At 31.5% G+C, this 24,888-nt stretch overlaps 2 protein-coding genes across 2 annotated transcripts in view; both read left to right on the forward strand.

Moving 5' to 3' along the window:
• The window catches only part of LOC107437837 (rifampicin phosphotransferase), a gene marked incomplete in the record, with an annotated part of 597,639 nt that overhangs the window by 387,917 nt on the left and 184,834 nt on the right, over window positions 1-24,888 (forward strand).
• The window catches only part of LOC107436885 (rifampicin phosphotransferase), a 74,650-nt gene that overhangs the window by 34,403 nt on the left and 15,359 nt on the right, over window positions 1-24,888 (forward strand). The window contains exons 19-32 of the mRNA XM_043048080.2: window positions 456-573; window positions 1,585-1,685; window positions 4,397-4,468; window positions 5,004-5,110; window positions 6,115-6,187; window positions 6,927-7,031; window positions 8,401-8,559; window positions 12,004-12,138; window positions 13,993-14,077; window positions 16,146-16,234; window positions 18,433-18,495; window positions 19,273-19,365; window positions 20,396-20,455; window positions 22,410-22,507. Coding sequence (XP_042904014.1) covers window positions 456-573; window positions 1,585-1,685; window positions 4,397-4,468; window positions 5,004-5,110; window positions 6,115-6,187; window positions 6,927-7,031; window positions 8,401-8,559; window positions 12,004-12,138; window positions 13,993-14,077; window positions 16,146-16,234; window positions 18,433-18,495; window positions 19,273-19,365; window positions 20,396-20,455; window positions 22,410-22,507 — 1,358 coding nt within the window. The remainder of the gene's footprint in view (window positions 1-455; window positions 574-1,584; window positions 1,686-4,396; window positions 4,469-5,003; window positions 5,111-6,114; window positions 6,188-6,926; window positions 7,032-8,400; window positions 8,560-12,003; window positions 12,139-13,992; window positions 14,078-16,145; window positions 16,235-18,432; window positions 18,496-19,272; window positions 19,366-20,395; window positions 20,456-22,409; window positions 22,508-24,888) is intronic.

Genomic DNA, 24,888 nt, shown 5'->3' on the forward strand with positions numbered 1-24,888 from the left:
AATTCGATGTAGAGTTTCATATTCACGTGATTTAAAAGCCTCATATCGGGATTTATAATCATATGGATTACAAGTTTAAACAAAAATTTGACAAAAAAAAAGTGCGATATATATATATATATATATATTTGGATCCCGTATGAAACGTAACCTTATTACAGTTGTCTCGTGGTAACTCTAAAAAATAAGTAATGTAATTATTTCTGTTCTACAACTTTTACTATTTCATTTGCTACCGGTTTTTTAAAACTTTCGGAGATAAATCCTTAATCATTTCAGAACTATGAATCGTAAAATTGGTACCATAAAACTACAATAGGATGCAAATTTGACGAACGAAACCTTATTAATGTAGTAGATAAGTAATTTCTAGCAATGTTATTTACTGTTGTAATTTCATCATAAAACTTTCTGAATTTCGCAATGACAATTTTAAACATGGATTTCTTTTTTAGACTGTTGTATCTGGATCTGTTGAACCGGACACAATTATGCTTGAAAGATTTGATAATAATGAACTGAAAATCAAATCTGTAAATGTTGGATCCAAACACCAAAAAATTGTTTTAAAAGGTAAAATTCTTGAATAAAAAAAACAAATTTCAATACTTATCTATGATACATTATTTAATTTTTGCATTAACAGATTTAAAACAAATTTCTTTATGTTCAATTTATTCTCTGCCTGCCGTGGGAACATGGTTATTCTATATCTAGCATAGTGTTAATTTATAAGGATACAATCAAAGTTGTTTTCTTATTTTAGCTGTCATTTTTGTTTTTTTAAATTCATGATGAGTTTATTTTAACCCATTGTAGACCGGGGCTTTATACTAAGAAGCAACATGTGTGGCCGGATATTTTTTTCAAAAAGAGAAAAAAAAAACTCCTCACTAAACAAATTTGGTAGGAATAATTCAGACCCTATTTGCATTTATAAGCAAACATGTTACTTTTTTTAAGGTTTTGTTTAAATAGTAGATCACAATTTCATCATTGTAAGTAACTGAGACAGAAGTCTTCTAAGTGAATTGTTTCTTCGCTTTTGTGTAATTCGTGTTTCGACTGTTAGCAGCAGAAATAAGCTAGAGATGCAAAAGTTTTCACTCGTTATGCACCGATAAGACTTTTAACTCCCAATAATATTTCTCTATCAGCAGACCGGACTGTGTAGGGGTCGGGGAACTGGCCTTACATCAGAGCAGCATCGGCTCAGGGAACAGAGGGTTCACTTCTCAATGAGGTGATCCAGGTTAGAATCTCAACGGTAGCTGCTTGATACAAATTCTACTCCTGGTTCGCCGAGTTAGAATCTCCTCGGCTAACCGTGAGATTCTTTTGTGGTTTTACTCTCTGTGTAACACAAATTCGGTTTAGTTTCATCATGAAGAACTCCGCTGCAGGCTAGCTTGTCCCAACGCTTTATTCAGGAGTCACCTTGTCTTCTGAGCTGTGTTCAATATTACTAGGCTACGGAGTTGAACATTGGTAGTCGTAAACTGAGGATTATGCCGGCTGTTCAGCACCGGTTATAAAATTTAAAAGAAAATATCGAACGTTTAAAACTATTTTTATAATTTTCAGAGTCTGGAGGAACAGAGGTTGAAGATTTACTGGATGACTCTAAATCGGGTGCTTGTATAAACGAAGAAAAAGCAATATATCTTGGAAAATTAGCTATCAGAGTAAGTTACACAAATATGCCATGTGATTGTTTTATCATTTTACATTTTATTTAAATAGTGCTGTTTTCTGAAGCTCTGTCGCCAAAAAAAACATAGTTTAAGTGCCTTACACTTGAAGCTATGCTATGTCGCTCACCTCCGACTCACAATTAAAAAGGAATCCAAAAAATACTGCTCTCAACTTTGTTACTCCTTAGGCTCTTCCCCAAACATCTTTAGGTTACTTAAAAATCGTCAACGCACACAATCTCATGTGTCTGACTCCCATCTTTTCCTGTTGCGGGGAAATCAGCACATCTTTGACGTAAATCAACAGGTCAAAATATTTGGTCAGTTTTACGCCAGAGAACCAATCGTTATGTACATACCGTACGACTCCAGCGAATCAGACCTCTATCAGAGCCTTTTCAACTCGTGGAACTCCAAACAGTCATATCCTTTGCCAAATCAACTACACCAGGTCCGGACAGAATCTCAACCTGTATGTTAAAGAAGCTCGATGACGAATCCCTCAACACTCTGCTGTCCTTATTTAACAAATCTTGGTCCTTGGAGCAATAGATTTCTCCTATAAAGTCATCGAATCCCGTCCCACCCAGCACTTCCAGGGAGAAACCATCATATGGACGCCACATATCCGCATTCTACGGGTTTACTTTTCATCTAACCTCAGCTACCGCCATCATTTTCAGGAGAAAAGAATTTCCACACTAAAAAAGCTTAACATTCTAAAATGTATATCAAGAAACTCCTGGGGAGCACGCTCCTTCCACTTACTCCGAATTGTCTAGTCATACATTACGCCTACGCTTGATTTCGGCTGTCATCTGCACTCCCTCGCCAGCAAAAGTGAACGCAAGATACTCAACACGGCGTGCCGTGCTGCCTTGCGGACAGCTACGGGCCTCCCGAAGTAGACTCCACTACAGCTACTTTACCGGGAGGCAGGCTGTCCGAATCTCCAAGAAAGCCATAACATGATCTCCATGCTGTTTTATGTCAGACAAATCCATTATCAGTCACTGAGGGCAATAACATACCAGAATCTGCTTATTCCGAATACCCACAAGAGATCAGCGCTCCCCATACAAGCAAGAAACTGCCTAAACGATCACGGCATAACCATTAATCATATGATTAAAATGCACCATCGAACTCCGAAAAATCAAATCAAGACTCCCCTATCAAAACAAGAATCTACCACCGAACTTAATACCCACCATATTCTGAGACTTTGTCCGCAATAATTGGCCACATCACACTCTGATCTATACAGATGCCTCCCGAACATCAGACAAGGCAGGAGAGGCAATATACAACTCCCGCTCCGGGTCAGCCATTTCTGGATCCGATCCATCCATTTGCTCGGTCTTCACAGCTGATGGAATAGCTATATTATTAGCACTTCAAAAATGCCCTACAAGTTCGCGAATTATAATTTTTATAGACTCACTCTCCGTTTTGACTGCTCTAAATTCTGTTACAGACTCTTCACAAGGAATCATACACCAAACCATAGTCTCGATGGAAGCGCTTCCATCCGCATGCCAATCTGTAGATATAGCATGGGTCCCTGGCCACTCCGGGATTCTCGGCAGTGAAATCGCTGACGAGCTGGCAAAAGCAGCGCTCTCCAGACCGAGAATTTATGATAGATTTACCATAGAAGATACTTATCAATCAATTAAGCGAATCCACCAGCTATCCAGGCAATCAATCTTCAAGAATAGCAAATACTTCATTGATTTTCTTCATCTCAGCCAAAATAAAAACGAACTTCTATCCCTCTTCAGCAGGCACCAAGACGTTACGTTCTCTTCCCCGCACTAGATCCTATTCAACTAAAGCAAAGTTATTCCGTTTTGGACTCGCTCCAGACAATAAATGCAACTGCGGTTCCATCTCCGATATTGATCACACTATTCTAGAATGCCCTCTCTTTGATCAACAGCGCACCACTCTAAAAATACAGATTGAACCTGGGGCATTGTCGTTTTCATACCTTATGGACACAACGGATAAACGCAAACTGCAATTTCTTATGCATTACCTAAAATCTATCCGCATACTATAATCATCCCCTTATCTCTGCTACCTTGGACATAAGCGAGCTATAAGCTGCAAATTGCGAAAAGCTCTCAAACAGATCGTCGATAATCATTATCATCATCATGCTGTGATATTTAAACTACCTATATAATCCTGCCGTGAAGAATTATCTGGGCTTTAGAATAGACAACTTAAATATTTTAAAAGTTATTATACTTTTTAAAAACCGTCAATTTGGTGATATTTTTCCACCTAGTCAAAAATTATCAAAACCACTACCGTATTTTCAGTTTTGCAAATTTTTATGAGCCCTGGTAGGGTAGCATTAGAGTAAGTACATAACATAAACAATAAAAATTTAGTCCACAAAAGCTCTTCATTTTCATAAAACCTTGGCTTTTCTCCGTACTGACGCTGTGCACCATTTTCAAAATAAGCGTAGACACCGCTGGTTTTAGAAAGGATGAAATTGACCTAACCGTCATGAGTAACTGTTGCGAACTCACAGCACCATCATGCTGTAAAACTAGCATATTTTTCGCAGAAAAACATCGTTTCATATTATGACAGAGCCTTCGAAAAACAGCTTTATGTAATTTTAAACTGTATATATGTAATTTTAAACTGTTTTTTTTTTTTTAAATTTTTTATTCTTGATTCAGGTGGAGCAATTTTACCACTCATCCAGAGACATTGAATGGGGTTTATTAAACAATAAAATATATCTTCTCCAGGTGAGTTATTCATTCATAGTAGCCAAAATCTGTACTTTGAGTAAAGAAATTTTTTGAAATTTTACTTTATGAAATATTTATTAAGTTTTCAGCATATATGTTTTTTTTTTGTTAGTTGTGTTCAAAATTCTTTTTAATTCAAATTTTTAAAATTAAAAATGTTACCACAATGAATTTAATTTTGATATCATTTCATACGCCAAAAATGTAACTCTTCTAAAATGCGGGAGACGTAACATACTTTTGAACAACCCGGTCATAAGAGCTGTATTCTATGAATACATTAATAATAGTTTGGAGCTGCCACCTGGTGTATAAATTAAGAGATAAACAAGATTCTGGAAACAAGAGATAAATAGTTTAAATTTCTTGATGCATTACTTTTGAATACTCCAGGCAGGAAAAATCACGGGCACGATAAATCTGAGGGCGAAACGTCACCCCCTCATTTTGATGGGAGCTAGATAGTGAAACTGCACACCCGATTGAAAATATAAAAAAATAATAAGTTCGAATTTCGTTTATTTATTTTTAGAGTCGACCAGTCACAAGTGGAGGATCGCTTACTGAATTTGAGTTAAAGCATGAATTTGATTGTATTCTGAGAAGTGAAAGAGATTACTTCACTGTAGCAAATGTGGGGTAAGCATTTTGTTAAATTGTAAGACTTTAAATATTCAAAACAGACAAATTTTATTTTTAACTTATAGAGAAGGTATACTTTTGAATTTTTAAGTATTTCAGAAGATTTTAAGGACCATTGATTTTGAAATAAAAACTCATGTCCGAATATATTTCATTCTAATTTTTAACTGATTCGAAGGACTTTATGACAATTATGGACGATTTATTTTAAATTAAAGCTTTATATGTCGGGGTACCATTGGTTTTAATTTTTATGGGTCTCGAAAGATTTTGGGAACTTTTTTAAACTACAACTTTTTATGTCACGTAATCACTCATTGTAATTTTTAAGTGATTCGAAAGGTTTTAGAGATTTTAAAACAAAACTTTTTATATTGAGATATCGCTCGTTTTATGTTTTTAATGATTTGATAGATTTAGGATTGAAATGATTTGATAGATTTAGGATTGAAATGATTTGAAAGGATTAAGGACCAAGTTATTTTTGAATGAAATTATCTATTTCAGGATATTATTCATTGTAATGAATTAATTTGGAATATTTCAGGGACGAGTGATTTATAAAATAATTTTTTTTTTTTACTGGGGTAAATTTAGCGCAGCAAATCAATTGCTGGATTATTCATGAATTGTCTAGTAATCATCTTCGTGTCCGTGTCTGTAGAAAAACAAAATGTAATTCGTAAAAATGCTCCTACTATCATCAATTAAAGTAATGACCATTAAATAATTGGCATTAAAATGTAAAGAAAAAGGAATTTTCCTTAAAAAATTGCTAATTATTAATAATAAAGAATATAAACTAATTTGGAAGTTCTTTAACGATTCTTTTAATAGTTTTCTTTCTTTATATAAAAACTAATGAAAATGTTTCCAAATTTTAGTCTCAATGAATATATATATATATATATATATATATATATATATACTTATTTTTTTATAATAGCTAACACAAATATCGTCACATTTCCAAAATGGATGAATATTTAATTTATTTCCAGAGAAGTTATGCCAGGTGCAACATCACCCTTAGGGGTAGAATTATTATGCAAATATTACATGGTTGCTTATATCGTAAGTAAAATGTATCACTTTTATGTAAAAAAAATGTTAGATTAATTGTACATCATATATTCTCTAATTAATAAATTTAATTTCATGTTCAATGGTTATACGTCTTTTTGTGAAACAAGGGAAATTCATGGTAACATAAGTGAAGACAGAGATTCCATACTGAAAATTCTTATTCTCTATATTATTATAATGCTTATGAAAAAGAAATAAGTTAATAAATGTGTTTTTTAAAGCCTTTTTCTATCTGAGTAGTTTAATATACTGTTTGAACTAGTAACGCAAACACTAATTCATTTAAATTACAGATTTATTTTATATAATTTCTGAATTTCCTTAGTGGTTACTTATTATTAATTATCTATGTATAAAAATTTCAATTAAAATATAATTGTTAATTAATTGTTAATAATTCTATTAAAATATAATTGTTAATTATTAAAATTAATTATTAAAATATAAAATTATATTAAATTAGTAATATAAATATTAGTAATTATTAAAATATAAAAATTTCAAGTTTTAGAGGTGACATCGGTTTTAGAGGTGATATTGGAGTGCAAAGGAAAATCCAAAGTTTGGACCTCTTAATGTTAATTTTACATTTTGCGTCATATTATTTCTCGAGCATTATTTAAGTAAATACTTTATATTCTGTTAATAACACCCAAATTATCTAAACATTAAAACTAATTCGGTTGTCAAAGAGTTTTTTATCGACATTGCTTTTATTTTATTTTAGAAACAAGGATTAATAGATGAACAAGCGGCAGCCTGGGCTAAAAGTTTTTATTATCCGATAATTTTACAGCAATTTTACAACCAAATTGTTATGCCTGTTCCTGAGGTAATTTCTTATTGATATTTTTGTTTTTATTCAATTAAACACAGCCTAAATGAGAATAATTAAACTATGACTTAATATTCACCGAGTTAAACAAAATACTTATCAAAATAATATTTTTTTTCAATTAATCAGTCTATTTTCATGATAATTTTTATGATACCTGCTTTTATGATGTGGGTATGATAGAGAAATATTGTATACTATTATTAGACTTGTTCGAAAATTTCAAATTTCAAGGTATTTTCTAAAGTAAATTAGTTTAAAAAATTCATTTTCTTTTTGTATTCTATTATTTTTAAATTAATGAATTTCCTAAGATATTGGAATTTTAAGATTAGAATTTTGCTTAATTGATCTATATAAAAAAATAAACAAAGAAGCAAGAGTGCTAACAATTGAAACAATAATAATAACTGTACCGAGATATTCCTACTATTATTATTGTAATATAATTGTTGCAAGAAACACAAATGGTGTCTTTTCTATTCTATTTTGAGGAAGACAAGCCCGTCATGTATCTGTTATCTTAAGTGATACATTCTATTTATAAGATTTCAATTATTTTACTACTTCTCACTTAACATAAAGACTTGAATGAAACCATGTAGATTATATATAAACTAATTATGCTTAGAAGTTACTTGGCACGCAAAGCAAAATTCTATCACGACAAAACAATAAAATGCATTGAAAAAACAATACATTAAAATAAAATAAAATTAAAATTATATTAAATACATTAAAACAAAATTAAATTAAATACATTAAAATTAAATTAAATTAAATACATTAAAAAAAATAAAATTAAATACATTAAAATAAAATTAAATTAAATACATTAAACTAAAATAATACATTAAAAAATAATAAAAAAACCAAAAAAATTTCAATAAAATTTAAGTAATAGACGTAAAGGAAAAAGGATTACATTTCAATAAATCCCATGTGCGATGAAGTGCTGTATTTAATTAACTTCACGTTATATACATTCTAACTTATGTGGAGAAACTTTGTTTAACTTTAACATGCCAGTTTGCTTATAAACGATCACTTTTCGCTGACGTCATAGATCACGTGTGGGTATCCGTGATCTTCTACTTTTTGAACTGAAAGTACCCAATCACAAATAGGAGTCCCCACTGCTTGTTGCAAGAAAGATCAATGTCAATGTTAGGCAGCACGTTACTTCATTAAAAATATTTTTAAAAAATAGACTCACCAGGTACAGAAGCGGGTGTCTACTCTTCAGATAAAACCAAATAATTTGAGATTTTAACATTCAATTGTTGCAGGATGCTGTTAATTAACTAATAAGTTCTTGCAGAATTTATATGAAACAACTTATTGCAGATGTTTTACTTAATTCCAGCTAATTGCTAGGTATGGACACGATACATTATTTTCTAAAGGATTCAGTATCAGCATGTTTGGAAGAATTTTGGATGATCCAGACTTAATAGAAGTCACAAAATTGAAAGTACCTGATGCTCCAAAGACTACAATACGAAGTACCTTAAAATTTGTAAAGGTAGTGACCAAATATGTTATTATTATACATTAATATATAAATTCATTGACATATAAATCTGTAACGTATATTAATGTGTTTATGAGGAATGTCTTTATGCATTAATGCATAACTACATTAATACATTTCATAATATCATTATTACTTTGTAATGATGCATATACCGGGGTTTTATTTTATTTTATAACCGTCGTTGAACAGCTGGACCAATATTTGAGTTACTGTAATTTTGTAATTTTGAACCCAATCCAGAAGACAAGGGAACTCTTAAATCAAGCACTGGAAGAAATTTACCTTAATGAAAGACTTTTGGAATGAACTAACCCAGATTTGTGTTTCATGTTCAGGAAAACCACGAAAACCACCCACGGTCAGCTGATGGGAAAGCGGAGTCCAGTTCATGATTCAACTGCCACTGAGGATATTTTACGTCAGCACTATGTTCGGTGCAAGGTGGAAACGGAATTCGTACTGATCAGCTATCGCTGGGGATCCTGGGTCACTTAATAAGGAAGAGAGTGCTCTATTCACAGAGCCACCACTGTTTCATATATGTACATGGATTGATCAAAATAATAGAAACACTTCTTTACTAACACAATGTAAAGATTTTTTTTTTTTGCAACAAATGTTTTGGGAGATTTTTCTTCGCGAAACTGTTGGCCCAATTTGAAAGATGTGCTTGACAGTTTGAAAAAGAATGTCTTTCAACCCATGCAAAATTCGGACCATTAATAAATAAGCGTAGCAAGTTTGTAAGATATCTTTGATTTAATACTTGAAGTTTTGATAATCATTCTATGAGATAACGATATCTATTTAAAATAAAGGTAACGATATTTTATAATAGCGATATTTATTAAAAATTAATTTATTTATTTGAGACAATATAATGATAACCATTATATTGACTCATTGATGGTACTGCACCTAAAAAGTCTTTTATCATTGCTTTTAAAGTTATGGTGGTATTAAAAATAACGATATTAATTTCCTAAAAAAAAGGAAGATTCGATGCCAAAAGAAATATTATTTACAGAAAGTTTCCATATTTTTATACAACACTTGTATTTCATAACAGTGAAAAACTATGTTACTCATAGTATTGAATTATTGATTATGTTAGTCATAAAGTAGATAACATATATAACGTAAACTGAAAATATGTGTAATGTTTGAGGCAGTATCATGACAACTCACGTTTTGAAAAACGTTCAGGAAACTCTGTTTCCCAATTAGGGAAAAAAGATGTTTCTGGGAATGGAGCTGTTGACTAACAGAAATTTAAAACAAAAAGGCTTATATGGAAATGTGATTGTGTAATTTATGTATTCATTGTGTAGAATTGTTCATTATGTTATTCATTATGTTAGTCACAAACTAGATAAAATATATAACATAGGAGGAAAATCTGTGTATTGTTTGAAGCAATATAATGACAGCCCACCTTTTAACGCATTGACGTTTCTGCACGTCTTTTTTTTTTTTTAACCTGCAGTCTTTTCCACACAGCGAAACCCTTTTTTTTCTCCATATTATTACATAGCTAAATACGAGGGTTGCTATTTATATTTCTGGCCTTGGCAACAGTAAGTGTTGCTAGGCGACCGCAGACGATTTTAATCGAAAGTTTGATATTTTTAAACATAAATTCAGCAGACGATTTACCATTATAGCTTCATTTGTGTTGTTGACAGTAAATTGAAAAGTTCTTCTCTTTCAAAAAATGGAATTGAATCGTGAACATTTTCGTGCCATTATTTTTCATAACTTTCGACGTGGATTGTCAAGACAAGAGTGCTTCGATGAACTTAATTCTTTATTCAGCGATAAAGCGCCATCCTACAGCACTGTAAAAAATTGGTATAACGAATTTAATCGTGGTCGATGTTCGATCCAGGACGAATCCCGTGCAGGTCGTCCAAAATCCGTTGTTGTGCCAGAAAAGATCGATGCTGTGCGTGAACTGATAAAGCAAGATCGTCATGTGACATACCGTGAGATAGAGGCGTCTTTGGACATTAGTATGACTAGCATCAATAAAATATTGCATGAACATTTGAGCGTAAAAAAAATTTGTTCGCGTTGGATCCCGCATAATCTGACAAACGCTCAAAAAAAGGCTCGTGTCGATTGGTGCAAGGAAATGTTGGAAAAATACGTTCAAGGTACATCAAAGGCTGTGTATAACATCTACACAGGTGACGAATCATGGATCTATGCATATGAGCCGGAAACAAAACAGCAATCAACTGTATGGGTCTTCCAAGACGAGGCAAAACCAACAAAAGTTGTTCGAGGAAGAAGCACATCGAAACAAATGATTGCCTGTTTCTTCGGCATTAACGGTCATGTGGCAACAGTGGCGTTAGAGCAACGCAGGACGGTCAATTCTGAATGGTACACGACCATTTGTTTGCCAGAAGTCATCGGAGAAATTCGAAAAAAGCAGAAGAACAGGCGAATCATTCTTCATCATGACAATGCGAGCTCTCACACATCGACTCAAACAAAGGCATTTCTGACGGAGCGAAAGATCGAACTGATGGGTCATCCGCCGTACAGCCCTGATTTGGCACCCAATGACTTCTTCTTATTCCCACACATCAAAAATAAATTACGTGGACAACGATTTTCGACCCCCGAAGAAGCGGTTGATGCATTCAAAACGCATGTTTTGGAGTTACCTCAATCGGACTGGAAAAAGTGCTTTGAAAATTGGTTCAAACGCATGCAAAAGTGTATTGATCATCATGGAGAATATTTTGAAAAACAATAAAATCAATTTCAATCCTACATATTTGATTGTCTCATTATTAGGCCAGAAATATAAATAGCAACCCTCGTAGTATATTGATGATAAATATTCTCCCAGATTTGCCCATTTTTCTAAACTGTAGGTGGGTTAAAAAGTTTCCAAGTAGGGAAAAAAGACGTTTCTGGGATTGCTGGAAGTAGAATTATTCATTATGTTATGTTATGTTATGCATTATGTTAGTCACAAACTAGATAAAATAAATATATTGATGAAAAACATTCTTCCTGTTCTGCCGATTTGCTAAACAATAGGTGGGTTATAAAATGTTCAGGAAAGCCTTTTTCTCATTCAAGGAAAAAGACGTTTCTGGGAATAGAGCTGTTGACTAAAAGAAATTTGGAAAAAAAAAACTTATCTGGAAATGTGATAGTGTAACTTATGTATTCATTGTGCAGAATTATTCATTATGTTAGTCAGACTCTAGATAAAATATGTTAGATGAAAATATATGAAGGGTTTGAGGCAACATTAACATTAATGAGCATCATCTGGAAACATTAATGAGCAATTCAATAATAATTGATCACCTTTGAAAAACTTATATTTAAAAACTTTTATAAAATTCTCTTTATGCATGGTATACCACCTGATACTTTACTATTTTTTTTTCTCGTTCATATTTTTAGGACCTATTTTATTATAATGCTGCTGCTGAAAATACAAGAAAACAGGTTGAAAATTACGACTTTCCTTACCTGAAATGCAAGACTGCACAGGAAACATTTGACGCTCTTTTAAAATCTTTTTCTAGCTTTTTAGTGGTATGAAGTATTTATTCTTTTTATTTCATAGCAATTTCCCTAGTTTTAATGTTTCCTCCGTAAAATCCATCTAGTTTTAACAAATGTGCCTTACAGTTAACTAAAATGCGTCTTACAGTTAACCAAAATTTTAATACCGCATACATCACTGCGAACTGTTTTTGAACTTTGAATTTTTTTTTCAATAGTAGCTTTAACCCCTTGGGGACGGGTGATTCAGAAAAGCATTCGTACAAAATCAGAATCAGGATGTAATTAAATAAAAAACGGTAACTTAAATGTAGTCGCTACTAATTTGACAGACTTACTTTGCTTTTATCTTAATTATTGTTAGTTTAATCATACATATAATCAATGTTAATTCAAAGTATAACTAAATAGTTTTATTTTGAACAAAGTAACGGTGAATTAAATAAATCAAACAATTATAACTCCGCCCACAAACAAACTGTGCTAAATAATTAATTTGATTATCAGCTTTATCTTTTTACCCTGGTTGATACGGTTTCATACTGTCACGTATTTGTGACAGTCGGCGCGAAAGGGTTAATATTCAATTTAAAAAATTTTGTAAAATGATTTTAATCACTAATACTTAGAAATAAAAAAATAAGATTTTGTAATGCTAACGAAAATGTGATAAAATGTGATAATTGTGCGGTTAAAATTAATGATAATTGTGATAAAATTGATAATATTTATGGTTTGTTGGCAAATAAATATTAGTGATGGCTAATTTTTATAAAAAATAAGAAAAATGAAATATTGGAAGATAAAGGGCAAAATAGGAAGAAATGGAGCTGTAAAGTAAAGAAGGTTATGGTCTTTCATGGAAGGTAGAGAAGAGGAGTTAGTATAATATTAAATGTAATAATCATTCAGATAAGTTCTGCTAAGAAAGTCGCTTGGAAATAGTATGTAAAAGTTGTTGACAGCTATTCTAATGTAATCCTCTCAATTTCGACACGAAGACATAATATAATGCTTAGGTTGTTTTCCCTTATTAAACTTTCAATGTGGTTTATTTACTTCACTATCTGAAGATTATGAAACTTTTGAACTCAGCAATAAACTAAGCTTTAAAACTTAATTTTCGCGTCATTTTAAACTCTTTTCCTTCATATTTTCTGTATAATTAAAACAAATTGCATTCGTCGAGCACTCCAATCCCCAACTTCGGAGTTTGACCTAAGTAGAAATTGGGGTGATGGCATCTCCACTTTTCTTAATGTTAAAATTTCATCAATAACAGCAGAAGAATTAATAAGAATCTTTAATGAGATACTTATAAAAACTGTATGCCAAAATAAGTAACTTATTATATTAAAATTATTCAATAATAACGTTGCATGTCTTTTCTTGTTGTTGTTGTTTCTAATGTCAGTACAACCAAGTGAATTTAAGGGCAGAGAGTGCATTTTTCGCTTTTCAGTTTCGCCATTTATGGCTAAGCATGTGACTTCATCCACACACACGTCACGGCCCATTTAAAGAGCGGACACATTCATACAGTCACAGATTCTAATTTTGGCTTGAAAGTAGAGAATGATCAATCTCTAATTCAGTGCCTGCGGAGCTATTGATTTGTAATTGGAACACGGAGAACTTTGTGACTCAACACATTTAACGTGAACCACTCACCATTTACTACACGGATACTCTTTGGCCGGTGGGAATGGAACTCACGACATCTCGGACAGGGGCCCAACGCCCTACCAAGCTTTGCCTTTTCTTATACCATTGACATTTAATAAGTGTCTATTTTTGTTTATATTTTCTTTCGTGTTGTAGTTGACAGTTATATGAATCCATAATGTATAAATAATTCATATGCATGTTTTTTTAATATTTTAGTATCCAATACATCTCGAGACTTGTACAGAAAACTCATCTCACTGGAACACCATGGTACTTTCAATACTCTATAAAGCTCAAGGTCGTGAGTATTCCCCCCTGATTTTATTAACATTAGAAATGACACTTTGCCTATTAATACGGGTCTATTATACGCGTCTATTATTTAGAAGCCCATTAATAGGCGGACCTGCATTAAAATAAATTTATGACGTACAATATTTATCGAAACAGTTTGTCTGTGAATTTCTTTTTTTATTAAAAAAAAGTATTAATTAACAGAACTATCAACAGAGATTTTCTTCTGGTGTTGACATACTTTGTATCAAAAGTCTAATTCTTTTCATCCCAAGGTTGATATTCATTTTCTATTTAATACTTTCTTCACGACGCTTCTAGGAATTTTCATTGATCTATTTTTGTTATATTAGCGAATATGGTTATTGATTACAATTGCTTTATTGTTTTTTAAAGTAAAATAAACATGTTTTAAAGGAATTTCCGTCTTGTTTCAGTTTTAGCGCTGCAGGGGGAACTCTAAGCATAGAGGGTGGGACTAGGGCACGTTATTGCCGTGATGACAGTGTTAAGTTAGTACAGTAGAGTCCCGATTATCCGAGTTAATGTGGACCAAGACTAACTCGGATAACTGAAAAACTCGGTTATAACGAGGAGTATAAAAAAAGAAAGAAAAAGAGTTGGTATAAATGTAATATATTTAAGAAATATAAAATTTATACGAGTATATCACATACAATTCCTTATTAAAAAGGTTTCTTGAAAAAACTTGAAAAGTATACTTTGCGAGACTATAGAGTTTTTACTTAAAAAAAGTCCTTAATCGTTTTTTGTTTTACATAACTTTGGTGCTTTTCTGCAGCGATGTTTCGCCATTTTTTAGGGATAACAGGAAGGCTGGTGTCGCCTCTTTTTGTTGTTCTATGTATTCAGAAGCATTTTCGACAGCTTTAAGTTCATCTGTGTGAGAGATTTTAATATGTTGATTTTCATCGTCACTGTCTTCATCATCTTCCCTAGGTTCATTTTCATTATTGACGATATTAACGATCATTTCATGGGATCAAGTTGTTAGATTTTGTTTTCCCGAGTGTTTGGAAGATAAAATTCAGATTTATTTTTCGGCGGTATTTTTGAAAATAAAAAATAAACTAGAAAAAAAAAATCCTTAAAATATTTGATAGCTCGGTTAAAGCGGAAACAGGGATAACCGGGGCTCGGATTATCGGGATTCTACTGTATATAGTTGATCGTTAATCAGCCCAATTTTTATTTTGTAAGTATGAGAAAAAAAATATTTTCATGAAAAAGAGTGGACATTTAAACGTGCGCATTTAATTCATTAGGTTAATAATTGAGCTGAAAATACTACAGTGGTAAACAAAACTAAACTGGGTTCCTGAGGCCACTAGGTGCCCTTTAACTACTCACGTGTTACCCAATATTTTAGTTTGATGAGGTGTTGGAAAAGCAAATGGAGTAAACAGAGCGGAGAAAAAAAAGAGTTATGAGCTTGTTGAAAGAGGAACTTGATTATGAGTTTATTATTATGTTATGATTATGCAATTATATACGTACCGTGATAAAATTATAAGGTAATAACAATATAAAATTAAAATTCTACTTTAAGGCTAAGTACTTCATTTACCCCACACTAGAGCTTCACATTGGGCTATTGGTGACCGTTTGGGAAACATCCCTGAAAAGAATTCCATTCCGACTATTACAATGACTCTCACTACAACGTTAGAAATCGGTAGTAATAATGACGCAAGCGGCCTCAAACACCCAGTTTACAGACCAGGAACACAAACATAAACGGACTTGCTTCATTCCAGATTGAAAGTAAGACGGAAAAAAAAAAACTGAATGTAAAACTGTTACACATATAGCACGTTTTAGTAAATTTATTCGAAAACTGGTTTGGATGTGAGTGGTGTTGGAATTGAGTGGACGTTAAAAAAAAGACACCTATGATTCATGCTGTATTTCAGAAAAATACACTATTAAAATGCTGAATATAATATTTTCCCCTTATTTTGACCTAAATTAATACAAAACAATAAAAAAGTATGGAAAATATGTTGAACATAAATCGTGCGACAAAGAGTTGAAAACCTTATTTGAATTTTCAGAATTCGATAATGATGTATACAGTGATTTTGGAAGAATATTAGCTACGACAACACAAGTGGAAAGTGCCGATATACCTTCGTCAATACAGGTAAATGCATTTTGTACTGATGTACATAATGTTTATAGCTATGACTAATAATCAATTGTTAAATTATTGCTCACTTATCATGATCATCAGTAGTACGAGAGATTAGGTTATGCAAGGGCTTCTCTTTGAGGAGATTTCCATGCATTCGTCTGGGAGGCAATGGGAATAATTAATTCTGAAACTTGCTAATTTAATCACGAATTATTACACTGGGGTACAATTTTTTTGTTGCATGAGATTTTTAAAAGATCTTAGATACTTTCGTATCCCTGATTTCAAATTTTGCTACGGCTAATTTCCAGAGGAATAAGGGAATATCTTTAGGAATACAGCTGCATAGGAACCTATGCCAGGAAAAGTCCTGATATGCTTCTAGGGTTGCTTTCTTATTACTATGTTTCTGAACAGGTCATAATACGAAACACCAAGACGACATTTCCGGGAAAGGGTTTCTGAGCAATTCCAATTTTGATGAGAATGTCCCCTAACTGCCCTAGAAGTTTGTCGTAACATTTACGTTATCCCTTATTATATAGGACGCTTTTAAACTAGTACATTTCGACAAAAAAATTGACTAAAAATGTCATTAAAAAAACTGTAGTTTTAGAAGCAAAACTAATTTCAGCTTTGAAATCTTCCTACCCGTATTAGGCAAGATCAAGTATTTGTATAAATTCAACAAATTATTTGTACACCAGTGTCATTCCTTGCAAACACAAGTATTATGGTTTTACTACCAGTTTTTTTTATGAAACATACAGGATTATTTCTTGTATAACCAGTTTAAATCTTGCAAAACTACTTAATAACTTGTATAACTAATCTATAAACATTGTACACCTGTAACATCTATCTAACATCTATAACAAATCTATTAACATTAATCATTTTACTTATTTTAAACATATAAGACAAATCACTCCGTATAATTTTGAGCCTTGACAACTAAATTGCAGAAGTTTTTAAACTATTCTAATATATGTCAGCAGATTGGGATTAAATAGCAGAAAATTACGTGCAATTAAGCAAACGCCCATCACAATTCACAAATATAAAGGGAGAAATTTAATCGAAACTCGAAATGTCATTTTAAAATTCACTATCCATCCGTAAAACAGCGTCTCTATATTAGCAACAATAAATTTGTCTCAGTTTAAGCATTCAAATTATTACAAATATTTATAATATTGATAAATAATTTTGAAAATTCACAGTTGTGTTAAACTTTTTTTAAAAGTCTGCCAACAATCAAAATATTGTACTTACAATTTTATTTTTTAGAAGTGCATTGCTGGACAAAATTAAGAGATGGAAGACATTTTTCCAAATATCTCAAAAAATACTGAATATAAATAAATGAAATTTGGTATGGATATGGCTCATTCCATGATAATAAAGTATGCAAAACAAAAATGAAAGTGCCATTCACTGACAAGACCTATTGCCAATAAATACAATGTAGTCTGAACTTAAGGATAAAAGATGACAATAAAAGTGAGGCTTGTACAGTGTGTGTGGCCTCTAGTATGGTGTATTGTCACCCCTGACAGACAGACAGCATCCACAACGAGTATGCATGCTGTTAATAAGGGAGTTAAGGAGGATTTGTAGAAGACCCTCCCAATCTTCCACCAGAGTAATTTTTAACTCCAGAATGGCTCTGGGGGGAGGTTGGCGCTTCGCAATAGCTCTCCCAAGAGCATCCCAAGCATTTTCAATAGGATTCAGGGCAGGGGATTTGGCAGGCCAATCCATTTGTTGAATATCCTCGCTTTCCAGATACTCATCAACCATGAGAGCCCTATGTGGTCGTGCATTGTCGTCCATAAAAATGAGCTCAGGGCCAACAGCGCCCTGAAAAGAAACACATAGGACACTAGGACTTCCTTCCTGTGCCTCTGGACATTCATGGAAACATTGTCAAACACATGGAACGGTGTGCGGGTATCTTGCATGTGCAAATGAATGTGCGAAAATGCTTTCCATCTCTTAATTTTGTCCACCAGTGTAGAAAAAAGGTGGTTTAAAGAAAATAAAAAATCTTGATTAATTCAAATATCTTTAATCGTAATTTTTGTCGTACAGAATGTATATTCACGCTACCTGTCATATCATACATATCATATACGTAGTGATAATATCAATGTAATAAATATTTCCCTATATAATTTAGTCATCATGTAATTTTTCTTCTTCAGAAAGTGGCTCGTCAAATTGAAAAGGATTTGGGTGCAGAGAAATTTAAGGCCATGAGCTTACAAGTATGTGTTTTTAAAAATATTCTAAAGAAAAAAATGCGTGCAATCGTTACTTGCCAACTTTCACGTTCTTTTATGAAAATTATTTCAAACTGTAATGAAATGTCAATTTTATTAATATTGTAAGCGAGCTGGGTATTTTTATATCCTGCTTGCCATATATTTATAACAAGGATATTTTAAACTATCCATATTTATGTACTTTTGAATTAAGTAAATTTTGGGATAGTAATATAATAGAAATATCAAAAGTAATTTTGTTATATTAGATAAATGAATTTCATTAAAAAATAACAATTTTGGTAAAACTTGGTGGTGTAATGCCAGTCTTTTTTTTTTGTTTTTACTTCAAAGAAGAGCTCTTTTTTTTTAAAAAAAAATATTGAGCAATAAATAAATTTTATTACTCAATGTAACGATTATTTGGCTAATGCCAAGCGCACGACCTGCGAGGGGAGGCAACTTACAGCTACCTAGGGAGTGCCACCCATTTTATATTACCTGTAAATAGTTGCCCAACCGGGGAAATTAATCAGAGCACTATTAGTCTCCTATCCTGTACCCCAAGATGTATTGATTTGTCATGGAAACTTGGAGGACTTTCTGACCCTGACATATTTAGCGTGCCCCACTAGATCATATAAATACACATTTATATAAAGTTGAAACCTTAAAGGGAGAAAAATAGTGATAGAAAATATAACAACTTTAAAATAATTTTATGCGATTAATGTTTTTTGGGTGTAAAATTTTGTTTGATATTTAATAAATCTTATTCAGGATGCAGAAAAATGGCTGAACACCTCGAATACATTGGCAAGCGAACTGTACCGTCAATTTATTCAAAGACATGGTCACAGATGCTTAAAAGAAGTAAGTTTTTGTTTTTAATTTAACATAGAACTTCAACTCCTACGAAATATTATACCTACAAAGAAAGATACGAATTAGGAAGTTATGAAAAGTTTTCAAGAGTTTCTCGCACTTATTGATGATGGCAGTAATAGTTATGAATTTTGTTTCCAAAAAATTACCCTTTTAGTTCCTGACTTAAAGAAATCAATAATTATTATATTGTAGTTTTTAATTACGTTATGTGATAGGTTCTTGGTTTATTATTCTACATATGTTAATTTAGTTTCAAATTTTAACCCTCGTAGTTATGAATTTAATGTGTTTCAGTTGATTTAAGAAGATTTATGTAAGCGTAAGAAAAATACATTAATTTTTGACGCTAACCTTGATATTAAGAAATCGTCAAAAATGAGAGAGGCCTCCTATCGTACACTATTACTTACAGAAGAAAACCACGTGTCCCTAAACTTTTGTGACACCATGTATAAAAACAGTTTGTTTTTATCTTCTCGTTTCCGCACAGCTTTAAGCTCAATTTATTTTAGATCTTCGTTGCCAATGAGAGAAAAGAAATTTTATTAATTTTGTGACAACATTCGTATTAGTGTTTCACAAAATAAAGATATTAACTACACTTTAAAATACATTCGTTACTATAAAATTTATGAAGCTTTAAACAACTGCCAGAATTTAATTTTTTAAAATATTATTTAACTGAACCTAATATATTATTTAACTGAACAAATATATTATTTAACTTAAAAATAAAATGCAAAATTTTTTTACACCAAACCTTAATAACAAACTTAATAACATTACCTTCATAATTCATTGAACCTAACGATCACCAATTTTGAGGGACAAATTTTTTTTCGAAACTCAATGAAAAAAATTAATTAATTAAAGAAATTAAGCTGATCGCTATAATTATTAAAGAATTATTTTAACAATAACAACATATGTTATAACCTTAAGATAATGTTGATTAATGTTAAGATAATGTTGTTTATGTCATTTTTAGGATATTTATCTTATATTGATCTTTCAGTTTGACATCTATACAATTCCATGGGGTCAAGACCAAAAACTCTTCATAAAAATTCTCCAAGTAAGCTAAAAATATAACTTATTTGTTTTCGCAAATAAATCAATATAAATTTTACCGACAATGTTTTTTTTTCGTTTTTTGACAAAGCATGAAATATGAGAGTTACCATAAGCATTATATCGGCCTTAAAGACAATGTATGAGCAATGTATTAGGCATTGTATACATTGTGTATACAATGCCTATCGTTTTTTGTCAAACGAAGAATTACTAGAATGAAATAGGAGAATCACCGCTATACTTTATTCAGGCATTAAAGACAATGTATGAGCAGTATATTAAACATTGTATACAAATTGTATACAATGCTTTTTTGTCCAATGAAGAATCACTAGAATGAAATATGATATTTACCTTATATTTTATAGAAACATTTTATACCATGTATACATATACCATATACCATGTACTATATTACATGTTATATATATAGTGTGTACAATATTACATGTTATATATATATATATNAAGTTGCGCTCCTTGGTTATATGTTAGGGAAAATCTTGCAAAGTAAAATCCGTAAAATGTCTTAATTTAGGGAAAGAGGGAAACCTTAGTAGTTGCTATTGGTTTATGAAATGGATCGAACGTTTCCCACACAAGAGCAAAGGGAAAAATGTCCTGCTCTTAATTAAATGCATACTTGAGCCAAAAATAGATTTAAGAACAGGATGTGGCTTTTAAAAGTGTGAGAAAGTATTTCGTTTAGAATAATTAATTAGGATGAAGTTTTATAAAAAAAACTAACATAAAAAGATTAATTGAAGCTTTTTATGTTACATATATATATATATATATATATAGGCAAAACGATTTGACAGCTATTATTATTTACTATACCTATGCATTGTATACAAGGACAACTGCTCTCTGGACAAAGTATTAAAGTATGATAGCATGGTTTCGGCGTATCTGAATTATGAGGAAAGAAACAAGACATTCTTTTTCTTTTTTTCTTTCTCTTTTTTAACTTTTCTATTTTTTTTTTAGTAATTTGTTGGTAGACGAGTAATGAAAAACAAAATTTTCTTTAATTTTTCAATTCATTCAAAAAATTTCACTCAATTTTTTTATGAAACACAAAAACTTTCTTTAAGAAATCTCATTAATTTACTAAAGTATCCCGTTCCCTGTTTGCAGTGCCTAACAACTTTCACTTTTCACTTGAGATTGTTTCCCTCGCTCATTCCATGCTAATTTTTTTTTAATTCTAAATTTGTATGCTGGTACATTTTTTTAAAATAAAGTTCTAAATATTTTCGACGAATGCTGAAATATTTAATTTATAAACATTTCATTATTATTATACACATAACGATTTAATAAATATACAATTAACGTAATAATTAGAAATTACTCGTATATTTACATAAATAATTAGATATTACTCATATAATTACATAAATAATTAGAAATTACTCGTGTATTCGGAACAAATAGTCCATAGAATTCCTCATGTATACAAGTGTTAATTTCAGTGCTTAGGAGGAGCTTAGCAATAAAAACCTAACGAAAAACGTAAGTAAATGAAATACAGTTGTGAATGTTGACGTTTAGGAACTTGACAATTTTAATTCATTCATTCTATTATGGACTCAAAAATTGCAAAAAAATTAAAGAAAAAGGGAAGATATAAAAAAACATGATAACAAAAAAAATCTAGGTTTAATCACTGAGCAGCATATTTTTTACGGATCACACATTTCACATATCGCACGACGTCTGTTCAATGTAAAATATCTAACTATATCAAATTTTGCCATTGAATTTTTGACATATCACAACTTTGTCATAAATCTAAATGAGAAGTAGTAAACGTGTTTATCATTTTCTGTTAACAAATAATTTCTTCGCTGCAGTTTCAACTAAAATGAGTACTTTTATCCCTTTCACATAATATCTCAGAAACATTTTTCTGTGCTATACTTAATATTTTATTTATTTTTCATTTTCAGACTTTGTCCAGCTTTGCTAAGGAAGAAATAAAAAATTCTGTTGATGACTATTCGAAAATATTCTCTGAGCTTCGTGTTCCCTTAAATATTTTAAACAGGTAGGGCAATGTTTTAAATTTAAATATTATAACCTAGTTGTAATCTGCCTATCAATGATTTTCTTTCACTATCAAGTGACTATCGACCTTGTCACTGCCACGTACTATTTTTTTTTAAATTTTAGAATTTTTTGAGGAAAAAAAAAACGGGCAAATCTGACAAGGACATTAGACATTTATTATTCGGTTGAAATTTTCAGCATATTCAAAACTGTTACACGCATGTTTTTTTTCATTTGTTAAGCAAAAATATTATTAAATTTTGAGAGTCGAAACTAAAAATCCTTTAAAAGTTTGAGAAGAAATCAAAGATCTTAAAGTTTAGGGTTTTACTATATAGCAGTTGAATAATTGTAAATCAATGTGTTTTTTTTTCTTTAAATTTCAAGATCATCTTTAGTTTTGATTCCCCAAAACATTGAAAAAATATATTCGCAAAAATTAAAAACTCGTGTCAAAATTTTTCATGTGGAACATATCCTGAAAATTTGAATAAATTCAAAAATATCAGGTATCTAAACTTCCCCGATTCTAAAAATCTCACTAAAATTCTAAATATTTACTTAAGAGTTTGTAATATAGAATATCTATCTCTAAAAACTTTACTTTAATTAATTATCAAGAAGTTGAAATATGGGATTTACAAAACAAAATGAATTTTCGTTTGAATGAAATTTAATTATAGTGCTAAAATTATCCTTGACATAAATTAATTACTATCATAAAATTTAATATATATATATATATATATACAGTGGTGGCCAAAAGTGGGGACACTTTTTGAAAGTTTCATGTTTTTCAACTTTGTGTGCTTGTAGAATATATTAATTTTCACATACAAACGTTTATATATCAAATTGAAGATAATTTAATGTAAAATTTAATAATAAATACAGTATTACAATATCTGTATTACAAAAAAGGTTATGCAATTAATAGTAAGATCTACCTTAGATTTGCATTTTTTTAAAGTGATACTTACACAATCAATACTTAGTAGGATAACCCTTAATTTTTAAGACAGCTTCATAGCGTCTTTTCATCGAGTGAACGAGTGTTTGGAGTTCATCTTTCGTAATCACATGGTGCCAAGAATCAATTATAGCTTCAATAAGTTGTCTTTTATTGGATGGACGTTTTTTTCGTACAAAAATTTTCGAACGTCGACACAAATTTTCAATTGGATTGAGATCAGGGCTGTTTCCCGGCCATGGTAATATATCTATGCCTTTATTTTGAAAGCATGCTTTGCATACTTTTGCTGTGTGGCATGGAGCTGAATCCTGCTGAAAAATAAATGGTGCGTTGTTGGGGAAGAGATCCCTGATGGAAGGTATCAATTTTGGTTTCAGGACAGTTTCGATGTATTTTTTGGCATTCAGGATGCCAAATCAGGCCGAAAAAAATGCACAAGTGCTACTACCGATAGAAAAATTAAATGGCTATGCCTTCAAGATAGAAAAATGTCATCAGATGCCATTAGATGTGAAATGAATGCAGCTGGTATTGCAGTAAGTTCAAGAACAATAAGAAGAAGGTTATCAGGATTTGGACTACAAGCTAGAATTCCAAGGAAAAAACCATATTTAAATCAAAAGCAACGCGAAAAACGAGTTAAGTCGGCAAAAGAACACATTAAATGGTCAGAAAATCAATGGAAGCAAGTAATCTGGAGTGATGAGAGTAAAATATCGCTCTTTGGAAGTGATGGTAGAAAATACGTGAGACGTAGAGTAGGTGAAGCGCTTCATCCTGATTGCATTGAAGCAACTACTAAAAATCCAACAAATGTCATGATTTGGGCATGTATATCTGCAGATGGTGTGGGCCGAATTCAAGTGATTGATGGCATCCTGAATGCCAAAAAATACATCGAAACTGCCCTGAAACCAAAATTGATACCTTCCATCAGGGATCTCTTCCCCAACAACGCACCATTTATTTTTCAGCAGGATTCAGCTCCATGCCACACAGCAAAAGTATGCAAAGCATGGTTTCAAAATAAAGGCATAGATATATTACCATGGCCAGGAAACAGCCCTGATCTCAATCCAATTGAAAATTTGTGGCGACGTTTGAAAATTCTTGTACGAAAAAAACGTCCATCCAATAAAAGACAACTAAGTGAAGCTATAATTGATTCTTGGCACCATGTGATTACGAAAGATGAACTCCAAACACTCGTTCACTCGATGAAAAGACGCTGTGAAGCTGTCTTAAAAAATAAGGGTTATCCTACTAAGTATTGATTGTGTAAGTATCACTTTAAAAAAATGCAAATCTAAGATAGATCTTACTATTAATTGCATAACTTTTTTTGTAATACAGATATTGTAATACTGTATATATTATTAAATTCTACATTAAATTACCTACAATTT

Source organism: Parasteatoda tepidariorum, chromosome 5 (assembly GCF_043381705.1).
Source record: "Parasteatoda tepidariorum isolate YZ-2023 chromosome 5, CAS_Ptep_4.0, whole genome shotgun sequence".
Taxonomy (NCBI): Eukaryota; Metazoa; Arthropoda; class Arachnida; order Araneae; family Theridiidae; genus Parasteatoda; species Parasteatoda tepidariorum.